The sequence below is a fragment of the Odocoileus virginianus genome, chromosome 1 (genome assembly GCF_023699985.2).
Source record: "Odocoileus virginianus isolate 20LAN1187 ecotype Illinois chromosome 1, Ovbor_1.2, whole genome shotgun sequence".
NCBI classification, from domain to species: domain Eukaryota; kingdom Metazoa; phylum Chordata; class Mammalia; order Artiodactyla; family Cervidae; genus Odocoileus; species Odocoileus virginianus.
In genome coordinates this window covers 49,362,303-49,383,934 of record NC_069674.1, presented here as the reverse complement: position 1 = coordinate 49,383,934, position 21,632 = coordinate 49,362,303, and the positions used below count along the sequence as shown (strand labels likewise).

Below are 21,632 nucleotides of genomic sequence, written 5' to 3'. Positions count from 1 at the left end.
CTAAGCTCACCTGCCACAGATACTGAAGCCCTTTTGCCTAAAGCATGTGCTCCACAACAAGAGAAGCCACCCCAATGAGAAGCCTGAGCACCGCGATCGGAGAGTAGCCTCCTCTCACCTCAACTAGACAAAGGCTGCTCACAGCAACAAAGACCCAGCACAGCCATAAATAGATAAATAAACATTTTTAAAGAGAATGCATAGCATGAGTTTGATTATGAGACAACAGCAGACAGACTCAAATCAGGGGACAAATTTAGCCACAAAATAACTGGCTAGTGCTTGTCAAAAGGTTATGAAAGAAACATACACACACAAAGACTGAGGGATGAAGGAGACTTTACAACTGTATATATATAACATGTGCTTTTTATTGCATCCAGGACCAGAAAAAAGTATATTAAGGAACAACTGAAAATTTTTTAAAATAAGATTTGTAACAAGAAAATAGTATTATATCAGTGTTAATTTTCTAGTTTTGATGATTATATGATGGTTATTTAAAATGTTAATATTTTGAAGGCTACATAAAGAATCTGCAGGACTTCTTTATACTATTTCTTTAACTTTATTTAAAATATATTTTACATACTACAGAATTCAAATTTGTAGTTTTTTAAATATTCACAAATTTTTGCAGCCACCATCACTATTTAATTTTAGAACATTTTGGTCACATTCCCCCCAACTTCCTTATGCTTTGGGAGTAATTCTGATTTATACATTGATTGTAAGTAAGTTGTATCCTGATTTTCAAAGTAATCAAATGCAATGGAGAATGGATAGCTAGGTGGATAGATAGATAGATTAGGGCATCTCTAACGTCTAGGAAATATAGTCCATATCCTATAAAAGCTATTGTTTTTAACTCCCTTGCTCTTTGTAGAAGTCCCCTGGTCCTCCTTAGTACTTTCTGATAAAGAGGTTACACATTTTTCTTATGCAGATTCTTGCTAAAGATTCTGAATATGTTTTCAACCTCCTTTTTTCTGTTTGGCTACAGTTCTTGCCTGTGTAAAGATATATGAGCTTTACTTTCAAAGACTAAAGAGTACATGAGAGAGAGAGGGAAAATGTGATTGTGCGTGAGAGTATGTGGTATTTTTCCTGTATGAAACTATTATTTCAAAAAAACTGGAGCTACAGCTATATGCATAGAGGTCATTTGTATCCAAAGCAAAACATTGCCCTTGGATTGAGGCTGCCGTTGCTGCTAAATTGTCTGCAAGGCCACTGCAGTTTTAAGAAGGACCATCTCCAAAGGCCAATACCTCCATATGCTTTTGCTTTTAAAGGTTAAATTGCCCTTGGGTAGGGCTTAGTTTGCTGTGTTTAAAAGTTCATCTAGTCAGGAAATTGTAAATATAAAGTTACATTTCCCTGTCACTTATCATTCTGCAGCTCATTAAGTTTCAACTAATTGCATCTTCAGAATTCAGAATCTTAGTGTTTCTCAGCTTTACCACCAGACTGAAATCTTAACACCCAGGTCGTTAGAGTTTTATTTACTTATCCTAGGCTATCAAAAGATCTTCGTTTAGAAATGGGCAATTCCTGGTTAATGGATGTGACTCAGGACTTTGAAAGGTAAATATTCCTAGTAATCTAACTCATTTTAGCAGTCATTCTAATTGCTTGTGGCATTTTCCTTAATAACATTTTCTGATGGCAAAATGTCAATGGTAATATTGCCAGGAAACTAGATTTGATAAATGTGTAGCATACCAATAAAAATTTAACACTTAAATGTGCCTGATTCTTCAGCAGCTAAATTGGACTCTGAGCTTTTGTCAAACTATGATGACCATAATCTGATGTGATCACTTTTCTTCCAAACCCTTTGAAGACCTTAGGAGAATGCCAGTACCATTCTGTGAAAGACTTCTGTAAGGAGGGAATAATTCTTAGAGAAGCAAAGCAGAGGATAGGGAAGCTAATCCTGAGACATTTCCTTTATGTATTCATATAATCGATAAGGAGTGATCACTTGGCAGGCAAATAAAAAGTGTGCATTTGAAAATCAGTTTTACTGCAGAGTTCCTTGCAAATTACTTTCACCTATTTTAGTTATAATTCAAGTCAAGAGTAGCATTAACTTTTTTTATTTAATGAGGCATGCTTCTTCTAGGCCTTTTTGATTTTTAAGCATTTCAGTGAATAAAGGGGAAAAGAATATCCATAAATTATTTTTTCTTTTATTACCCATAAGTTATTAAACAGACTTTGATTTCATCCCAAATTGCCATGCTAGTGCCAAACACCTTTTCTTGTTTGTCCTTTAAATTAATGTTGGGATGAAATATGCAAATGACAACCAGCATATATTTGTATTTACTCTTATTTTTTTAAGACATTTGATAATGTTTTCTACTGTGTGAATTGGCATATTTTAAATTGATTTGCTTGGTGAGCATGTCATCATTTTGTTGTTGTTCATTCACTGAGTCATATCTGATTCTTTGTAACCCCATGGACTGTAGCATGCCAAGTTTCCCTGTCCTTCACCATCTCCCAGAGTTTGCTCAAACTCATGTCCGTTGAGTCAGTGATGCCATTCACCTGTCTCATCCTCTGTCGCCCCCTTATCCTCCTGCCCTCAATCTTTCCCAGCATCAAGGTATTTTCCAATGAGTCAGCTCTTTGCATCAGGTGGCCAGAATATCCTCCAATGAATATTCCTGGATGATTTCCTTTAGGATTGACTGGTTTGATCTCTCTGCAGTCCAAGGGGCTCTCAAGAGTCTTCTCCAGCACCATAAGTCAAAGGCATCAGTTCTTCAGTGCTCAGCCTTCTTTATGATCCAACTTCTTTATGGTCACATCCGTACCTGACTACTGGAAAAACCATTGCTTTGACTATATGGATCTTTGTCAGCAAAGCGATGTCTCTGCTTTTTAATACACTCATAATTTTGCCAAGGCTTTATTTTGTTGTCATTCAAAGGTACCTCATGCTGAAAACATTAGAAGGTACATTTGTGATTTATGGCAACATAAAAGTGGAATTTAATCTTGAGCCATCTAAATACAGCAGAGTGAGGGTGGTAAGAGAAGAAAGGTATTAAATACTGATACCGTTTGTTATGTAGATTCCAAGGACCTAAAAATCAGCAAGTTTAGAAATGCACATTTAAATCCAGTTGCTGTGAAATTCAGTTGTTATGAAACACAAGCAATTACATCAGTTGACTTTACTTTGAAAAGATGAATATGGAAAGAGTGAGAGGAGTATTGCTTTCTGGATACAGTGAGGACTCCTTCTATGCAATAGATGTCACCATGCTGCAGTAGCTTCTCAGTCTTTATTCCTTGTGCCTTAGTAAAACAGAAGATGCATAGTGATAACATATTCTAAACGACTGGACCATTGGACACCAGTGGTCTTCAAAGCAGTGTGTGCCCACCACCATAGCCTGGGTCATGGGAGGGAAAGGTGTACATTAATATTCTTTAAGGAAATTTAAAAGTAAACATTGTTTATGTTTAATAGACAGATTGGCACGAGGGCACTTATTTATCTCTGTGATACTCACATTAGATGTGATAGAGTCAGAGTGCAAAGCCAGGATTTGGGTTTGGGATTTGGTTTTTCTAATGATAGTCATCATCATTTAAGTCCATTTGCCACAAAATCTGACTCCAGGTGCAGTACTCTTTGACTGCTGTTTCCTCTCCTTCCCTGTAAATGTGAGTAACTTAATTCAATGGCTGTTGGACTTGGCCTTTTGGTCCAGGAGGGAAAGCAGCATTTGCATACTTCCCACCACCTGAGGAAGCTGCAATCACAGCCTCTAGGGCTTTTCCCACGGGCTTTCACCACTGAATTTGCCTGGCCTGGATTGTAGAAGTGATCTAACCATGCCCTCGCCATGGGGCAGCCTGTGCCATCTGCTTGCTTATTGTGAGTGTGAGCAGCTTCTAATGCTGTCACCAGGTAAACAGTGCTTCAGCACAGCATTCCTGTGCGGAATGAATGACTGAATGAAAGCCAGAAGAACCTTCAACCACGCTTTCAAAAGAATCGCTCTGAGCAGGAGCCCTTGACTGTCTTTGTCTTGATTTTCCTCACCTTGTGCTCTGTTCATTCTGCATGTTCACATCTGTTTCTTCAGCATCTCAGCAGTCCACATTGAGTGATAATGATAATGTCAGGGAACAGGGAGCTGGCAGGGGGACTGATGGCAAGAGGTTTTCCTGCAGCTCCTGTCTATTTCTGCTGGAACTAAGAGTGCTTCCGCCTGCCAGTGCCGGAGACACAGATTCAATCCCTGGGTCAGGAAGATCCCCTGGAAGAGGAAATGGCAACCCACTCCAGTGTTCTTGCCAGGAAAATTCCATGGACAGAGGAGCCTGGTGGGCTACAGTCCATGGGGTCACACAGAATCGGACACGACTGAGCACAACACAGCCAATAACAGTAAGTGAGAGGTGATGTCAGAGGTGAGGGGATCCGAAAGGGGTATGAGAACAGACCCTGAAACAAGAAGCTGAGCAAAGGGCCCCCTAGAGTGGGCCCCCAGGACTCTTCAAATGAGACAAAAATATTCTGGACATCATTAAAGGTCATTTTAAGTGTGATGTTCTGGGTAGTTAAACAGTTTTCTCAGATCCCGGGATTGGAGTGATGGCTTAGTGGATTATTTTCAAGTTGGCTTTACTTATTGTTCCATTCTAAAAGCAACTAAGTTATTTAGAGTGAAGTTGCAAGTTAATTTCATTTCAAGTTAAGTTACATGAAATTAAAAGATACTTGCTCCTTGCAAGGCAAGCTATGACAACCTAGAAAGCATGTTAAAAAGCAGAGACATCACTTTGCCAACAAAAGTCCATATAGTCAAAACTACTGGTTTTCCCAGTAGTGGTGTACAGATGTGAGAATTGGACCATAAAGAAGGCTGAGCGCCAGAGAATTGATGCTTTTGAATTGTGCTGCTGGAGAAGACTGCTGAGAATCCCTTGGACTGCAAGGAGATCAAACCTGTCAATCCTAAAGGAAATAAATCCTGAATATTCATCCAAGGAGCTGATGTGGAAGCTAAAACTCCAATACTTTGGCCACCTAGTGCGGAGAGCCAACTCACTAGAAAAGACCGTGATGCCGGGCATGATTGAGGGCAGGAGGAGAAAGGGGTGACAGAGGATGAGATGGGTGGAAAGCATCACTGACTCAATGAACATGAGTTTGAGCAAACTTCGGGAGATAGTGAAGGACTGGGAAGCCTGATGGGCTGCAGTCCATGGGGTCACAAAGTCTGACACAACTTAGCAACTAAACAACACCACCAAAAGTTGCAAGAAAGCAGAAATAACTTTCTTTGACAGAAAGACATTTTATTTGTGTTATCACTGGACACTCACTCAAGCTCTCTGCCCCACTTTCATTATTCTTCACTCATCTTGGCAAAACCAACTAGTAGGAGAATGGCAGGAACACTCTAAGGGTGTTTATTCCAAGTTCGTTTTCTCTCTCTCTCTCTTTCTTTGTCTTCCTTAAACTTGGAAGCCAAATTTGTCTCATTTGAAGAACGACTTGGTTGCAGGATTGACTACTGTTTCATTCAATGGTTGCATTATTTTTCTGTCAAGTCTCCTCCAGGCGGGCCCTGGAGACTCTGGCTTCCTGAGTATTACAGCACTATATCTCTGCAAAGTCACCAGGAACTAAGAGGCCCAAAACTGCAAACAATGGGCGACTGGAGCCCAGGCGTTGTCCCTGGAAGGATAACAAGTCGGCCTCCAGTGGGGAACATTGCTAAACATTATACTCCATAGCTGAGATTGTTTTTCTTTTGCAGCTGAGCTTTTGAGAAACCCTTGGGAATTGCCTTGGGTTGAGTTGGATATTAGTGAAATTAATTCTCAGCTATTCAGGAGAAAGTTACTGTAGGTGGGTCATGCTAATTGCTCCAGGCAGAAAGAACTGGCTATGTTGGGATTTGTAATAGAAGAATGATAAGTAAAGCAGCCAGAAGAGGAAGTGTGGAGGGCTGCTTTGTAGGAGTTTCATTGATTTAGCATCTGTAAGGAAAGTTTTTTTTTTTTTTAATTTTTCTTTTTTTTATATTAGTGAACAGGAGAACATTCAAAACTAAGACAGATAGCAGCCAACTGGGAATGCTGTGCAGTTTGGAATAGCTTAGGCTGCTGTTCAATCATTTCCCCAAACAGGAAACCACAAAATGTTAGAGATTAAGGTCACTGGATCATTGGGAAAAGAGCATAACTTTGTCTGCAAAGTATTATGGTGGATTGTAAATGGGCCAAAATATAAGCATAAATCTTTCGTCTAAAAATGCAACAACAAAAACCCAGCCTCCTTGCAAAAGCTCAGTTTGCTTTCCTGTTGTACCAAGAGACTGAAGCCTCCTCCTGTGGCATTTCTGTAATTTTCCTAATAAGTAGAGGAGTAATTGGGGAAATAAAGAGAAATGCTTTGTATGGTCTGTCATCAATACGTGTGTTTCAGTTTGGATTTTTAAAAATGGTTAAAGTTTAGATCAGAAATTGACCCTTGTGTGATTTATTTTCAATCTTAAGCTATAATATAGGTGACAGTGAAAATATAACAAAATGCATATTTATATACATTTCTGCCCCAAACCCCTTCTTTCAAGTGTTCGGTTATATGCGTGCTAAGTTGCTTCAATTGTGTCCGACTCTGTGCGACCCCATGGACTATAGCCCGCCAGGCTCCTCTGTCCAAGGGATTCTCCAGGCAAGAGTCCTGCAGTGGGTTGCTTGCTATTGCCTCCTCCAGGTTTGGTTGTGTAGGAACCATTAAAAGCACAGGTTATCTTTTTTCTCCTTTGAGTGTCAGGTGCCCCACCCGCCAACGTAACCCAAAGTCAAAATCTGAGTTTAGAGGCTGAGTTTTTAGATGAGTCAGCAAGTAAACTGGTCTGTAGATATCTATAGTTGACACAGTTGGTTGTTTTATATCTGCCTGGAAAATATTTATCCTTCAGAAGCATTTACCATGTAAAATAAGGATTAATCGTCATCTGATTGTGTTCACTGAATTTTTCCTAGAGGGAGGTTTTTTTCGCTAAGAGAAGTTAAATTATGAAGAAACTACTGACTTATGTACATGCAGAACCTGAAAAGTTTATGCTTTGGAATGTTAAAATGAGTAGATTTGAGAAAGAGTAAAGTGAAATTGACTTTTTTTAACCCCTCTTTTTAAGGAAAGCTTAGAGAATGAAAGAGTAAACCTGCATTTCTTCCTCTGATTATTCACTCTTTTGAAAAGTTTTTTAAAATCTAGGGTTATTAGGAGGACAGAGGGCACATCTTTTCATGTCTGTTCTTTGGTGCCCAATCCTTTGGCTCTCCTTATGAAAGTGAAAGTGAAAGGCAAGCGCTCAGTCGTGTCTGATTCTTTACTACCCCTTGGACTACACAGCCCATGGAATTCTCCAGGTGAGAATACTGGAGTGGGTAGCTGTTCCCTTCTCCAGGGGATCTTCTCAACCCAGGGATCGAACCCAGGTCTCTCACATTGCAGGCTGATTCTTTGCCAGTTGAGCCACCAGGCTAAATAGAAATTTCATGAGAGCAGATTAAGCAAATACTTGCCATGTATAAGTGAGCACATACTCCTTTCTCTAACTCAGACAAAAGGCCACTTCTCTTCCATTTCAGGTGGAAATGAAACTTAGCTGCCTATGGATCCAGGAAGGAAATAAAATAAACGAGTAGTGTTGGACTGAGATATACTGATCTTTCTTTTCTATCCATGACAGAGACAAGGATACAGAGGAATATTTTTTTCTCTTCTAAGAACAACAGTAACATAAGCGTTGAATAAATGACAGCTGCTCTTGTGCCTCTGTTGGGGGTGGAGGAAGACACTCGGGAAGGGGGAGGACTGTGTCTTAGGGGGACAACTACTGCCCAACCTTTGCCCCTAGTAGCCAGGTGGAAATATGGGCCAGTGTCATCCAGTCTCCTAGTATTTAAATGCCAGCATCTAATTACAAAAACAACACCACTACCCTGGGGACTAGATGAATATATATGCAAGCTAAACGTAGGCCCCTGGCAGCTAATTTAAAACTTTTGCACTCCACTATGAAAGTTTATTTTTCAGATTATTTTTGATATAAAGTAAAAACATGAATGAAGCCTTGCTTTTCAGGTTACAGAATATTTTTACAACTTTTATCCCATTTGGTCCTCCCAAGAACTAGGATATTCCATTTCACAGAAGACAAAAACTAAGGCTCAGAATGGATAGATGACATCTCCAGGGTCACTCAGTAACAGGCTTTGGGAAGCTGAGCCAGGTCTGGAGCTCAAGGCTCCTTTCTGCAGGTGTCCTAATAACTTTTATAAGCCCCTGATGTTTGTTTCATCAAATTGATGATTTCGTGCAGTTATGTTAGAACTCCCACATCCTAAGAGTTATTCTAACTCTTACTTACATCCTAAATCACAATTATAATTCACAGGCAACATCTCACTTGGAAATAATGAAGCTATTTGAATAGCTCTGTTGAATTTTTCTAATGTGATGGTAATAATAATAGCCAGCATTAACTGAACACTTACTATCTGCCTGGGATATGGAGAGCTTTACATGCATTATGTTATGTCATTCTCCCAATGACCTTCCCTCATAGATGTTTCTCTTCTATCCATTTTACAAACGAGGAAACTGAGCTCTAGACAGGCTAAGTAACTTAATATCAAGATAATCTTGCTAGTAAGTGGCAGAGCTCAGTTCATACCAGCCACAGGGCCTGTGCTCTTAATTCTAAACATGTATCCTTCATTCCAAAGAGTCATGCTTACATTTAAGTGTGCTCCTTTGCATGTGTAATTACAAATAAATAACAGACTACCTGTTCTGTGTCCTCTGAGCAGGGGGTGGTGGTAGTGACTAAGGCAGTGTGGAAGAAGGGTTAGGAGCACACAGTTTGGATTTAGGCAGATCTGAACTTGAATCCATGTCTCCAGTTGGCTCACTTCCTTACACCTCTGTCCCTTTGTTCCTAAAATGAAGAAATAAGACCTGCCTTTGAGGGATATTGTGAAATCATGGATGTAAAATGCTTAGCACAGTTCCTGCAGCCTCATAAGAAGAATGAGAGCATTCTACTATTAATATTATTCCAAAATGTCCCATTAAAAGCTATATTCTTAACCATACTTTTCTAGCATTTTTAAGTATGGGGGAATTCCTTGGGATCTTGAATCCCATGCTACAAAATTAAGGATTCTTTTCAAAGGGTAATTTATAGATTTATCTGACTATCAAGAAAAGACTGCTGAGACACCATTCCCAATGTGTGTAAAATTAGTCCTGGAAAGCATGTTATTTCATGTTTTTGAGTTCATAGAGTTCAGATTTACCCTGGCTGGGTTCCCTCCTACTGTCGGCCTTTGTCAGAAAGAGTGAAATTGGCAACCAAGTATTAGACACAGAAAGACCATCTGAATACTCTGAAGGTTTGTTTTAGAAGAAGTGTTTTTTTGAGTCAGTCTTCCAAGTCATTATCACATTATCAACCTAGTTGCAAAGGAGGAAGACTCTATTTACCTAACTCCCCCAATTTATGTCCTGTGCTGTGCTTCGAACCCTGTTCACATTTTCTAATTCTCACTGCAGTAAGACATATGTCTTACATCTGCATGTCCAGAAAAGGGAACCACGACTCGTTGAGGGTGAGCCATGTGTCCGGGGACTCCCAGTCACTTCATGCTGTGGCATGTGAGGCATGGATCCAATGATGTATGAGTTTAGATTTCATGCTTTTAGCAACAGCAGCAACTCTGGTTACTTGAAGCACAAAAGGAACTGATCAGAAGACAGGATATGTCACAGAATTCATGGACAAACCAAAGAACTGGCATGAGGAAAGATAGGGGCCAGGAAAAATTCTGGGAATCAGGGTAGCAAAATTAATGGACAGACTCATCAGGGACCCTTGTGTCACTTCTGACAATCCAAAGTCTAGGGAAAGAGCATTTGAGGGTCCATGCTTAGGGCACATGCTCATCCCTTGCGTGGAGGAGGAAGGATGCAGATTGACGGCCTTGACTAGCCTCCCTTGAGGGAAAGGCAGTACAGTTACCAGGAGACAGGCGAGTGGACCTAAGCAAGCCAGAATGGCAGACAGTCACTATACGGCAGTACAGAATCCTTTAAAGAGTGCAGTTGACTATACCCTGTAAGTGTTGATACATCCTATGGGGTATTGGCACTATGCAAGAGCTGTGGGTGGACCAGTGGCTAGGAGAGCTCCATTCTGCACAAGCTGAGGCTCTTCCATAGCTGCTTAATCACAGCCACTCCCTGCAACAGAAGTGAAGTGTCTGTCAGCAGCTGAGTAATGTCCTTGCACACATCCTGGTTCATAGAGCCAAAGTTACAGAGAGATGTTGGACAAACAGGCTTGAGATTGTTTCTAAGCTGGACATGTGAACTATGTCTCCTTCCCCACTGATTTTCCTACAGCTTGAGTAACACTAGACACAGATCTGTGGGGAGTCAGTAAATGTTTGTCGGTTTATAGGAATTTAGTTCCTGTCTTACGGTGTTCAAGAAAGAAATTTGGAAGATGGGGATCGAGGATGCTTTCTGGCACCTCGCTGTGTCCCAGTAAAGTGAGACCTCCACTTTATGGTAAAGTAGAGGTGGGCCTTGTAATACTTCTCATTCCCACCTTGTGAATCTGGATGAGAATAAAGCCATTATACACATGAAAGCACTTTGAAAAGTAATGAACATAATGCAAATGACTGTATCATCTATTCCTATTAAAAAAGAGAGAGAGATGCTTGTAATGCAGATCACCTACTGCCATCTCTTGTAAATGCTTGAATCCTGCAATGAGTTTTTAAGATCATCTCTTGATTGATGGCTCAGATGATAAAAAATCTGCCTGCAGTGCAGGAGACCCAGGTTCGATCCCTGGGTTGGGAAGATCCCCTGGAGAAGGGAATGGCAAGCCATTCCAGTATTCTGGCCTGGAGAATCCCATGGACAGAGGGGCCTGGTGGGCTACAATCCATGTGGTCACAAAGAGTCAGACACGGCTGAGCAAAGAACACTTTCACTTTCACTTCATGATTAAACTAAAGTTATGCTGTTTACCTAGTTGTCATGAAAAAAATAAACTGATATCTGGTAACACTTGAGTCAGCAGAAATTATTCCTCAGTAAAACACATCTTTTTGCCAAACTGAGGTGCCCAAACTCTTAGTGTTATTGTGTTCTATTTTTAAATTTTTTCATTATGGAAGCATCCTAACAACATATACCCTCCAAATCTAGAAAAGAGTCAAGTTAAATCACTCATACTTTGATTACCTTAACTGCTGGGGTTTTTTTGTATTCTTTTCCCAAGTTTGAAGCATCTTTTTAAAATGTAGTAATTATAGAGCTTCTGCATAGAGTAATTATGGGCTTCCCCGGTGGCTCAGATAGTAAAGAATCTGCCTGCAATGTGGGAGACCTGGGTTCGATTACTGGGTTGGGAAGATCCCTTGGAGGAGGACATGACAACCTACTCCAGTATTCTTGCCTGGAGAATCCCATGGACAAAAGGAGGTTGGTGGGCTTCAGTCCATGGGGTTGCAAAGAGTCGGACATGACTGAGCGACTGAGAATACACACACAATTATAGAGCAGCAACAGTGGGATCATAGTTTTTCATTGGTTTTTTAATAAGAAGTATTTTTTCATGTCTTTGCATCACCATCGATTTCAACAAACTAACCAGTAAGGCATGTAGTAAAAGAGAAGAAAATTCTCTAAAAGGAATGGCTCTGCTCTTTCACTGGGGCCTCACAGCTGACCAGAAAGGAAAGTGAGGACACTGGCTATTCAGGGGTGCTGCCTGCTGGAAACCTACTCCACCAGCGCTTTCCCTGCCCCTTGTTTTGTGAGTCACTCCTGACTAGGGAAGTGCAGCTAAAAGCTGCATTCATTTCTGTCTCCTCCTCTCAATCTTTAGACCCTGTTGCTTAAAATACCAGCAAGCCTCAGGGGAAGGTTTACCCCAGACTGTCCCAGTTTTAGCCTGCAAACCCTGCATCCTGGGAACCTCCTCCATCCTGGGCAAACTTGGACAGCAGATCACCCACCAGGAAGAAGTGGGCGAATGTGTGCACATCCTTCATCAGTGGCCAACCGGCTGGGGCTCAAGCCTTGTCCTAGCACTTCTCTGACTCTCAGGATGTGGGTGGCCAACACGTGCCCTCTGACTTCAGGACCACCCACCCCTGTGTTACACCCACCTGGCTTCTCAGCTCCCTGTCACCGGATCTGGGCTCTCTCGCCCACTCACCCAGCCCTGGAGGCACCCAACCGGGATATTCCTGTGGGGGCTGAAGAGAGCAAATATGACATTCAGATAAAAATGGCAGCTCTGAAATTCTTACATTTAAGGCAGCCTTAGATGTCAGCTCGGAAATCACTTCGCTTGATCGTTATTAGTCTGATTTCTTTTTGTTGTTGTTGTTATATTTGACTTACGTGCCCTGTAGAAGTTAAAAATGTTTTCCTTGCTTTTTTGCAAAGGAAGAATTTCCACTTGCCCCGCAAAGTAGGCCTTCTGCACATCACATGCATGCACAAAATTATGCAGTCCGGCCCTTTACTTCCTTACTCTGCAGACTTTGTACTCTTATTTAAGGTGAGTCTGGAGAACAACAGAAATGGCTCAGAGATGGGCTTTGTTTCTGTTCAGTTCAACAGATGTGTACGTATCACTCTGTTGTTGCTGTAGCCTGTGGATTTTGCTATCATCCCTCAAAACTGAAGATTCAAATCTATTTCAATAAATGCCCTGATAAAGTAAGGTCGCAAGTGACACTCAAGGTAGAGGCTTCACACAATGGTGACCAAGAGCAAAAGTGGCTAGGTACACTTGTGTGTGTGCTAATCAGCATCTTTTCATTGATTTCTAGCAGAAGAATTACTTTATAAAAGACTGTATTCATTAATCAGCTATAATCAGCCCTTCCTAGAATGGTGAAGTATTTAAGCCTTGTTTGCTGGTACAGATCATATGTAATTGTTTCCATATTGTTGGTAAAACAGCTGTGGAGTTTTGCATGGGCCATAAGTACTCAAGGTCTTTGAGGCAATTTCTTTGTATAAACAATGCAAATTTTTATCGCTATAGTTGAATTTTTTAAATAGGCTTTAAATCCATCAGGTTTTTTTTTTTGAGGGGAGGGGTTCTTCATAGGAGAGTAGAGGTGGTGATGGTGACTGAATAACATGAAAGACCCTGTGTTCTTATAGGGGAGGCCCAGGGCCCTTTCATCTCAGGCTGAATCCTGGCCCACTGCTGCTTGAGGATTTGGAGTGTGTAAAAGTCCTGGGCTTTTTAATTATGTGTAAGCCTTTTAAGACGCCTGTACCAGGAGAGCACAGATGGAAACATATGCAGTGTAACATTTTATATCCAATTTGAGGATTCGACCAGAGGTCCTGACTTGAGTCAAACCAGAGCTTCCACATAGATGAAAGGTAGCATGGAGTTGAAGAAAATCTCTTTGTTGGTGGTGGAGTGACAATACCTCATGAGAATCAACGATTGCAAAAAAATAGCCTAAGAAGAATAGAAAACAAAAGGGGAAATTATTCAGATCTCCACTGGCGAAATTAATCAACTCGATTCCTTTTTTAAAAGTTTTGTTCCATATTTGTAAATAAATATATCAATTATATATATATAATAATTGTGACATATGTTTGGCATTCGGCTTTCTTTTTTCATTTAACTTTTAAAACTATTTTTGTGTTTATTTTAGTATTTATTTTGCTGTGCTGGGTCTTTATTGCTGCTTGGGCTTTTCTCTCGTTGAGGAAAGTGGGGGCTACTTCTAGTTACAGTGCTCAGATTTCTCTCCGTGATGGCTTCTCTTGTTTGGGAGCACGGGCTCTGGGGCCTGATAGCTTCAGCAGCTGTGGCTCCTGGGCTCTAGAGCACAGGCTCAATAGTTGTAGCCGATGGGCTCGGTTGCTCCACAGCATGTGGGATCTTCCTGGGTCAAGGATTGAACCCATGTCTCCTGCACTGGCAGGTGGATTCTTTACCACTGGGCCACCAGGGAAGCCCAGCATTCAGGTTTCATACTTAATATTATATGATAAGTATTTTCCACACTGCCTCATGGTTTAGTCAGACAGTTGAAGTGGCTTTGCAATATCCCATAGAATATCTGTACCATGGTTATTTAGCTACTCACTAATATGGAACATTTAGACTGTGTTCAAATGTGTGTTTATAAAAATTCAATGCATATAGTTAATGTTTTTTCAGTTTCTTTTGGTTTATTTTCATAGAACTTATTCCACAAACCGGGATTAACTGGGACAAAGAGTCTCAAGATTTTAAAGTCTTTGCATTAAACAGTGACTGTTGCTTTTCTGAAGAGTGGTACCATTGTACACTATCCCCAGTAGCTTCACAGCATTGGGTATTATCTGAATTCTTGTTCAAGCAACTAAAACGTTTGGGAAGAAAAGAGTTGCCTCAGAGTTTCCCCTACAGTACCCATCAACTTGGCTTAAAAATGTATTCTAGGCATTTTGAAGGACATTCCTCATTGTTGACAAATGGCTATCATATTTAAGAATGGAGGCCTTTGGAAGGACATGGCAGACATTGCTGCCTCCAACAAATAAGAGACTTGAGGCACCTGCGTCTATCTGTCTGCCTCAGAAAACTATAGTTGCTACTGAAATGTAGGAGGGGAAAGGAATATGGATTAGCATCAGCTGATGGAATTCCCAGCTTGCCAGCTGCTGCAGGGCCTGAAAGTGAAGATAATGAAATGCAGGCTTCATGAAAGTCATAGAGTGTAGTATTCCTTAGTTCCACTGAAATGTGACCACAGTCTTCTTCCCTCACATGTTACTGCTAAGTCACTTCAGTCATGTCAGACCCTGTCTGACCCCATAGACGGTAGCCCACCAGGCTCCCCCGTCCCTGGGATTCTCCAGGCAAGAACACTGGAGTGGGTTTCTTCCTTCACATAGCCACAAGTAAAACCTATAGCGCCGGGTAATACAGCACAAATGCTTTTGCATTTGTAGAGGTATACATAGAGGTATACATGAAGATTCCTATGAAGAACCAAACTTTTGGAAGAATGCAATGGTTGAGACAAGGTTGAGTTTATTTCAGGTTGTTGGTATTTGTAACCAACTGGAAGAAAATGACCCTACTGAGTTCCTGGGCTGGCCTCTCTGAGCAGTACATCAGAGGAGCTTACATCCCCTTTTGTGTCTCATGTGCATTATCAGTACCTAGACACACGACTGGCTTCCCCTGCTGAATCCTGCATTTGCCCATGGCTTAATTTCTTTTCAGGTTCTAATCTACAATGGCCAACTGGACGTCATTGTGGCAGCTTCCCTAACAGAGCGCTCCTTGATGGCCATGGACTGGAAAGGATCTCAGAAATACAAGAAGGCAGAAAAAAAAGTTTGGAGGATTCTTAAATCTGATCCTGAAGTGGCTGGTTATGTACGGCAAGTGGATAACTTCTGTCAGGTATGAAAATGCTTCTGGGCATGCATATTGTGGAAATGGGATGGTGGGATTGAAACTGAAGCCTGAGAGACTTCCTCAGTGATCCAGTGGTTAAGACTCCATGCTTCCACTGCAGGGAGCACAGGTTTGATCCTTGTTTGGGGAACTAAGATCCTACATGTAGCTTGGCATGGCCAAAAATCAAGCAATAAAACAGAGGGTATATACAAGAGAAATTAGACTTATGGGGAAAAAAGCCTGAAAACCCATGAAGGCATGGTCAACCTTAAGCAAAGACGTACAACAGCCAAAATACATGTCCCTCCTCTCCACAGAGAAGGATGGTCTCAGTTCATATTAAAATACAAATACTCCATGTTAAGACAAAAGTTGACAGACACAGGTGTAGGTATTATTTAAGAGATAAGGTGGCAATGAAAAATATAAAGTCTGTGTGCTTAGCTGCTGAGTCATGTCTGACAATTTGCGATGGACTGTAGCCCCCCAGTCTCCTTTGTCATGGGGATTCTCCAGGCAAGAATACTGGAGTAGGTTGTCATGCCCTCCTCCAGGGGATCTTCCCAACCCAGGGATCAAACCCAGGTCTCCCACTTTGCAGGAGGATTCTGGTGGGCTACAGTCCATTGGGTCACAAAGAGTTGGGCATAACTGAGTGACTAACACACACATTTTCATAAATAGTTAACTCTAAAGTCAGATTCCAAAATATTGGACAAGTGGATGCTCTTCGGTTGCAGAAAATAATCTGGACTTAATTTTTCTTGTCTGTTTGTCCCTAAAAATTTTTAAGTTTTTTGAATTGAATTCAAAAATTTTTTTAAAAAGAAAAAATCAACAATTTCAACACCTGAAATTGCATTTTAACTGATGCTTTTGTACACAGGTAAAATTTTGTACATAATTTTAACAGTGAAATGTGAGATTGATTCTGCTTTGGTACTTTAAAAAATCTTATTGAGTTATAATATAGAAAAGTTAACAAGTCACAGAACAGGTAAATGAAATTTCACAAAGTGAGCATATACATGTGACAGTCACCTAAATAAAGAAATAAAATAGAACCAATGCCTGTTGCCCCACAGTCACTACCCCCTCCTCTCCAGGGTAACCACTGTCCTGACTTCTTGTGGCCTAGATTATTTTTTGCAAGTTTTTGAATTTTTATAAATGGACACATTCAGTTTGTACTCTTTCCTGTGTGGTATTTTTGCTCAGCTTTATGTTCATGAGATTTACATACTCTTTTTTATGGCAATTTGATCCTTTTTCCTGGTATGCCTAAGAGTTTGAATGTCAGACATTAAACAAGTCAAGTTATGGAGAGTTTGAATTTTTGGCTGATGATATTTACCTTCAAAGAGACTTTGCTTTGCTTCTGTCAGGCAATTAGAATACAGACAAGTACCTTTATCAAGTCTGGAATTGAGTGTATTTAAAACTGTATTTTAGCTGGCCTATCTCCATGGCCCTAAATTGACATTTGTGGTATTAACCAGGGGCTCTACCCTTTGGCAGAGCACGAACACCAATATTTGTTTCCCAAAGCTCCTTTCAAGTTTCCAGTCTCTTAACTACCACTTTATGCTTGGTTTTGTCACCTCTTGGCCCCTGAATCAGCCATTGCTTTGTTGCAGACAGGGTCAGAGAATGTCACACTCAGCTTGTTGCGCACATGTGCACGAAGAAACCTTACCCTTAGTCTCTGGAACCTGTCAATATGTTGTATCCTGTGGAAAGAAGGAATTAAGGCTACATATGGAAATAAGGTTGCTAATCATCTGACCTGGAGATGGGGAGATTATTCCGGATTATCCCGATCAGCCCAATATAATCACAAAGATCCTGATAAGTGAATGAGGGAAGAGGTGAGTCAGAGTTTTGAAGGTGCTGCAGTGCTGTATTTGAAGGAAGGGCCATGGTCTAAGGCATGCAGGCCGCCTCCGGAAAACTAGAAAACACAAAGAAACAGATTCTCCCCTAGAGCCTCCAGGAGCAAGGGAACCCTGGCAGCATCTTAGTCAGCTTGCAGCTATCTGCAAGCAGGGAAGAGAACCCTCACCAGAAACCCCATCAACTAGCACCTTGATCTTGGACTTCGCAGACACCAAAACTGTGAGAAATTTCTGTGGTTTAAGCCACTCAGTCTACATTAGTCTCATAGGATTATTGAGGGCACTTAGTAAGATAAGCAACTTAAAGCAGCCCCTGACTCACAAGAAATATTTGCTAGTATTATTACATTACTGTGGATCACTTATAAGGATGTATATAACAAAAGGGGAATCATAAATAGTAAAAATCAAGATCAGAGAAAATGTTTGATATTTTCCCTTAGAGGAAATCAACCCTTAGAGGAAAGTTGGGATATTATTGTTCAGATTATTAAAGGCAAACACGCATGCCGAGTGGCCAGGGCATAATGCTGGGCATGTCTTTGCCCCCATCTGCTGCACTGCTTTATGATGAGAATCCCACCAGGCACACTCAGCATGTCCTCCACAATTTCTGATGGCTGCCTCAGCCACCTGTTATCTTATGTCCCCCAGACCAGCATTATGAATGCCTCCGTGTCCTGCTCAGCACCGTGCATGGGATGCCCAGCTTGGGGGGGTGAGACTGGGGCTGCAGGGCGGCGTGGGCCTCAGAGGTGGGAAGAGGCATGTTGACCTTCACTCGGAAACTTGTGGCAAATATCACACTGAGCCCGCTGACTCTTCTGGTGAATGCAAAACACATTGAGAGATGAAATGGCACTCCTCCGACTGCCAAAAACTGGGTAACAAAAGAAGCGAGGCCCACATATGTTTGTGATAGAAGTGTTTTACCGCACGGCGAGGGAGCTGCATTTTATGTAGGTGATTTTACAACGCTGGCAGCACTCCTCTCCCCTAATGCCTCCACGTAGGATTGGGGGTGGCTTGTGGAGGTGGGGGAGGGCGGGCAAGAAGGGTGGAAAAGAGCTCCGATGTTCACAAAGGCATTCTCTGTGGATTAGGGGTAGCGTTCAAATATCAGGCATCTGATAATGAAAAAAACGGGCTTCAGCCACGGACACAGCTTTTTAGCATTTGACACACAAAACAGAAGCATGTGTCTGTGTCTGCCAAGAGAGAAACCTCGCTCTCTGCCAAACTCCACAGCTCTTAATTTAAAAATTGAAACCAAAGTAGACTTGTCTCTGAATGGTCCCTTATAATGTCCACTTAGAGGAATGATGGCTCTCCCAGGAGAGTGGCAAGGTGCTGAGATGAGGGAGCATTTCTCCATCAAGGGATGCCTAGGGAAACCAACCAGCTCCTTCCACCCCTCAGAGATCAGATGAAGAACAAGTCTTCGGGTTGCCCTTTGCTGCTCTAGCTGCTTCTCTCTGAACTGTTCTAAGAATCAGACTCTCTTGTTACATCATCTGCGAAGTAATGGGCTTTTTCAGCCTCAGTTTGTTCATCTGTAAATTACAAGGTTTGAACTGAGTTATTTCTAAAGTGAAAGTGTTAGTCATTCAGTCCAACTCTTTGCAACCCCATGGGCTGTAGCCTGCCAGGCTTCTCTGTCCAGGGGATTCTCCAGGCAAGAATACTGGAGTGGGTTTGCCATTTCCTTCTCCAGAGGATCTTCCCTCCCCAGGGATCGAACTCGGGTCTCCTGCATTGCAGGCAGATTCTTCACCATCTGAGCCACAGGGAAGATATCTTTAAAGAAAGATCTGAAATAGATTTTTCATTAATGTCCAGAGAGGCTCAGTTTGCAAGCATTATAGAATAGATAGTGGCCTTCAGGGGGAGAGAGAGAGAGAGAGAGAGAGAGAGAGAGAGAGAGAGAGAGTGTGTGTGTGTGTGTGTGTGTGTGTGTGTGACTCAATAGCATTACAGCATAGATCAGAGGTGTAATCCTCTCTCTGCTTGGCTGGTGACAATCCATGTCCATCACTGTCAAGACCACCCTGCTGGCCCTTTTGGGGTCTTTCTCTGCCTTTCTTCAGATGTCTCAGCTGCTGGTCATGATCTGTTTTGATGTAATCACTGCTTTTGAAATGCAGGATGTTTTTGTTCTTACATCATTGAATCATCAACTCCAAACATGCCAAGATGCCACATTTATAAATATAAAATTTTCATCAGAATAATAACACTGATGAACTCTTTAAAAACAGCTTTCTAGAAAAAACTACATGAAGCGACATTTTCTGGGGGAAAAAAGAGTTTTTTTATATCTTTATTTCACTGAAAATATTTTTATGGAGAATAATTATTTTTCATGTAGAAATTAAAAGGAAGACATGAGTCAGTTTTCATTCCTGTGCAATCATAGTGAGCGTAGTTTCTTTTTTTTTTTTTTTTTTTTTTTAAGCGTAGTTTCTTCTACCATGAATTTTGCATTATTTCCAACAAGTCTCTTTTTCCTGATTGCAACTTGAGATATCATAATTTTTGTTTTCATTATCAGTATCAGCTTAGGTTATTCAATAAATGCTTTTCTGTATCCTGTAGGTAGCATTTTCCAGCTGGAGCAAATTTTGGATCTCACTTTCCAGGTGGAGAAACTAAAGCCTGGAGGTTAAATGACTGTCCCAAAGTCCCATACCCATTTCATGTCTGAGATTAGATTCGATTTCAGGTCCCCTGGCTTCCAGCTCAGTAGTTTTCTACTTCACAAGGGCACCCACCTCTGGAATGATGGATTGGCAGCAGTAAGCTAGTACGCTTGAAACTGGAACCTGCACGCACATCTGCCATAATTAAAGCAGGCCTGAGAAAGAATGTATTTTACTTCTAGTGTTAATTCTTGAGTTACATACATGTGCCTTTCTAAAGACAAAGTATCAGGGATTTTTTTAAAAGGTAGGTGGTGCTTAGTAGGTGGTGAGGCAAGGCTCATCCAGTGTTAAGAAGGGTTATAGATTTACCTGGGGTGTTCGCATGTTAGTAAAAGAATCAATGCTGAAATTGGCTAAAATGAGCAGAGGAGAAGCATGGTGGGCAGAACCTCAGAATGGGGGCATACAGAGCAGGGCACAGACGGAGCGCACAGCCTGGTTTTTATTCTGGTGCCTGGAGGGTGAAAGCTGGGAGAGACACTGGAAAGGGATCATGGAGCCTCAATAGTGGGCAAAGGGGTGAGTGTTCCATTGTTTTAAGCAGTAGGAGCTGTGGGAATTGAAGAATTTTTTTTCCAATTTTTTTTATTGTGATAAAATATACATTGAAAACTTGGCATTGTAACCATTTTTAAATATACAGTTGAGTGGTATTAAGTGCATACATATGATTATGTACCATCCATCTCTACATCTCTTTTCTTCTTGTAAAGCTGCTGCTGCTGCTAAGTCGCTTCAGTCGTGTCCGACTCTGTGCGACCCCATAGACGGCAGCCCACTAGGCTCCCCCATCCCTGGGATTCTCCAGGCAAGAACACTGAAGTGTGTTGCCATTTCCTTCTCTGCTTGTAAATCTGAAACTCTGTAATTATCAACACCAGCTCCCCATTCCTCCTTCCCCAATCCTTGGCAATCACCATTCTACCCCATCTCTATGAATTTGAGTGCTCTAAGCATCTCATATAAGTGGAAGCATACAGTGTTTGTTGCCGTGGAAGATAATTAAGCACATTTTCAAAGCTTTGGAAAGTTTAAATTGGCAGCAATAGGATAAATTCAGGGCAGAAATAGATCAGAGAAGAAGGAAAATGAAGTGAAAGTGAAAAGTCCCTGGAATTTTCCAGGCCAGAACACTCGAGTGGGTAGTCTTTCCCTTCTCCAGGGGATCTTCCCAACCCAGGGATCGAACCCAGGTCCCCCTCATTGCAGGCAGAGTCTTTACCAGCTGAGTCACAAGGGAAGCCCCAGAGAATAGAAGAGTCATGTTAGGAGCTGTACTGGAAGGAAGTTCTTCATCTGCTTCCTGAGACCACCTTCTTGGTGCTTGATCCTGAGGTCCCAAAATAGAGGCGCTAAAGTTTATAATGTCCAAGCTGTGAGGACCGATTCCTGTTTGAAGGATAGTGTTTGCTGTGCAGTTAAATCAATTTGAAAGCTAAATACCCACAAGGACTGCCTGGCATGCTGGTGTCATCCCGCTGCCCTCCTCAGGCTCACAGCAAGCCCCCCAGTCTCCAAAAGCA

The 21,632-nt window shown here is 41.5% G+C and overlaps 1 protein-coding gene across 1 annotated transcript in view; it reads left to right on the top strand.

Annotated features, from left to right (window-relative positions):
* CPVL (carboxypeptidase vitellogenic like) overlaps positions 1–21,632 on the top strand; it is a 118,901-nt gene that overhangs the window by 80,648 nt on the left and 16,621 nt on the right. Inside the window, 1 exon segment of the mRNA XM_020892492.2 lies at positions 15,333–15,515. Coding sequence (XP_020748151.2) covers positions 15,333–15,515 — 183 coding nt within the window.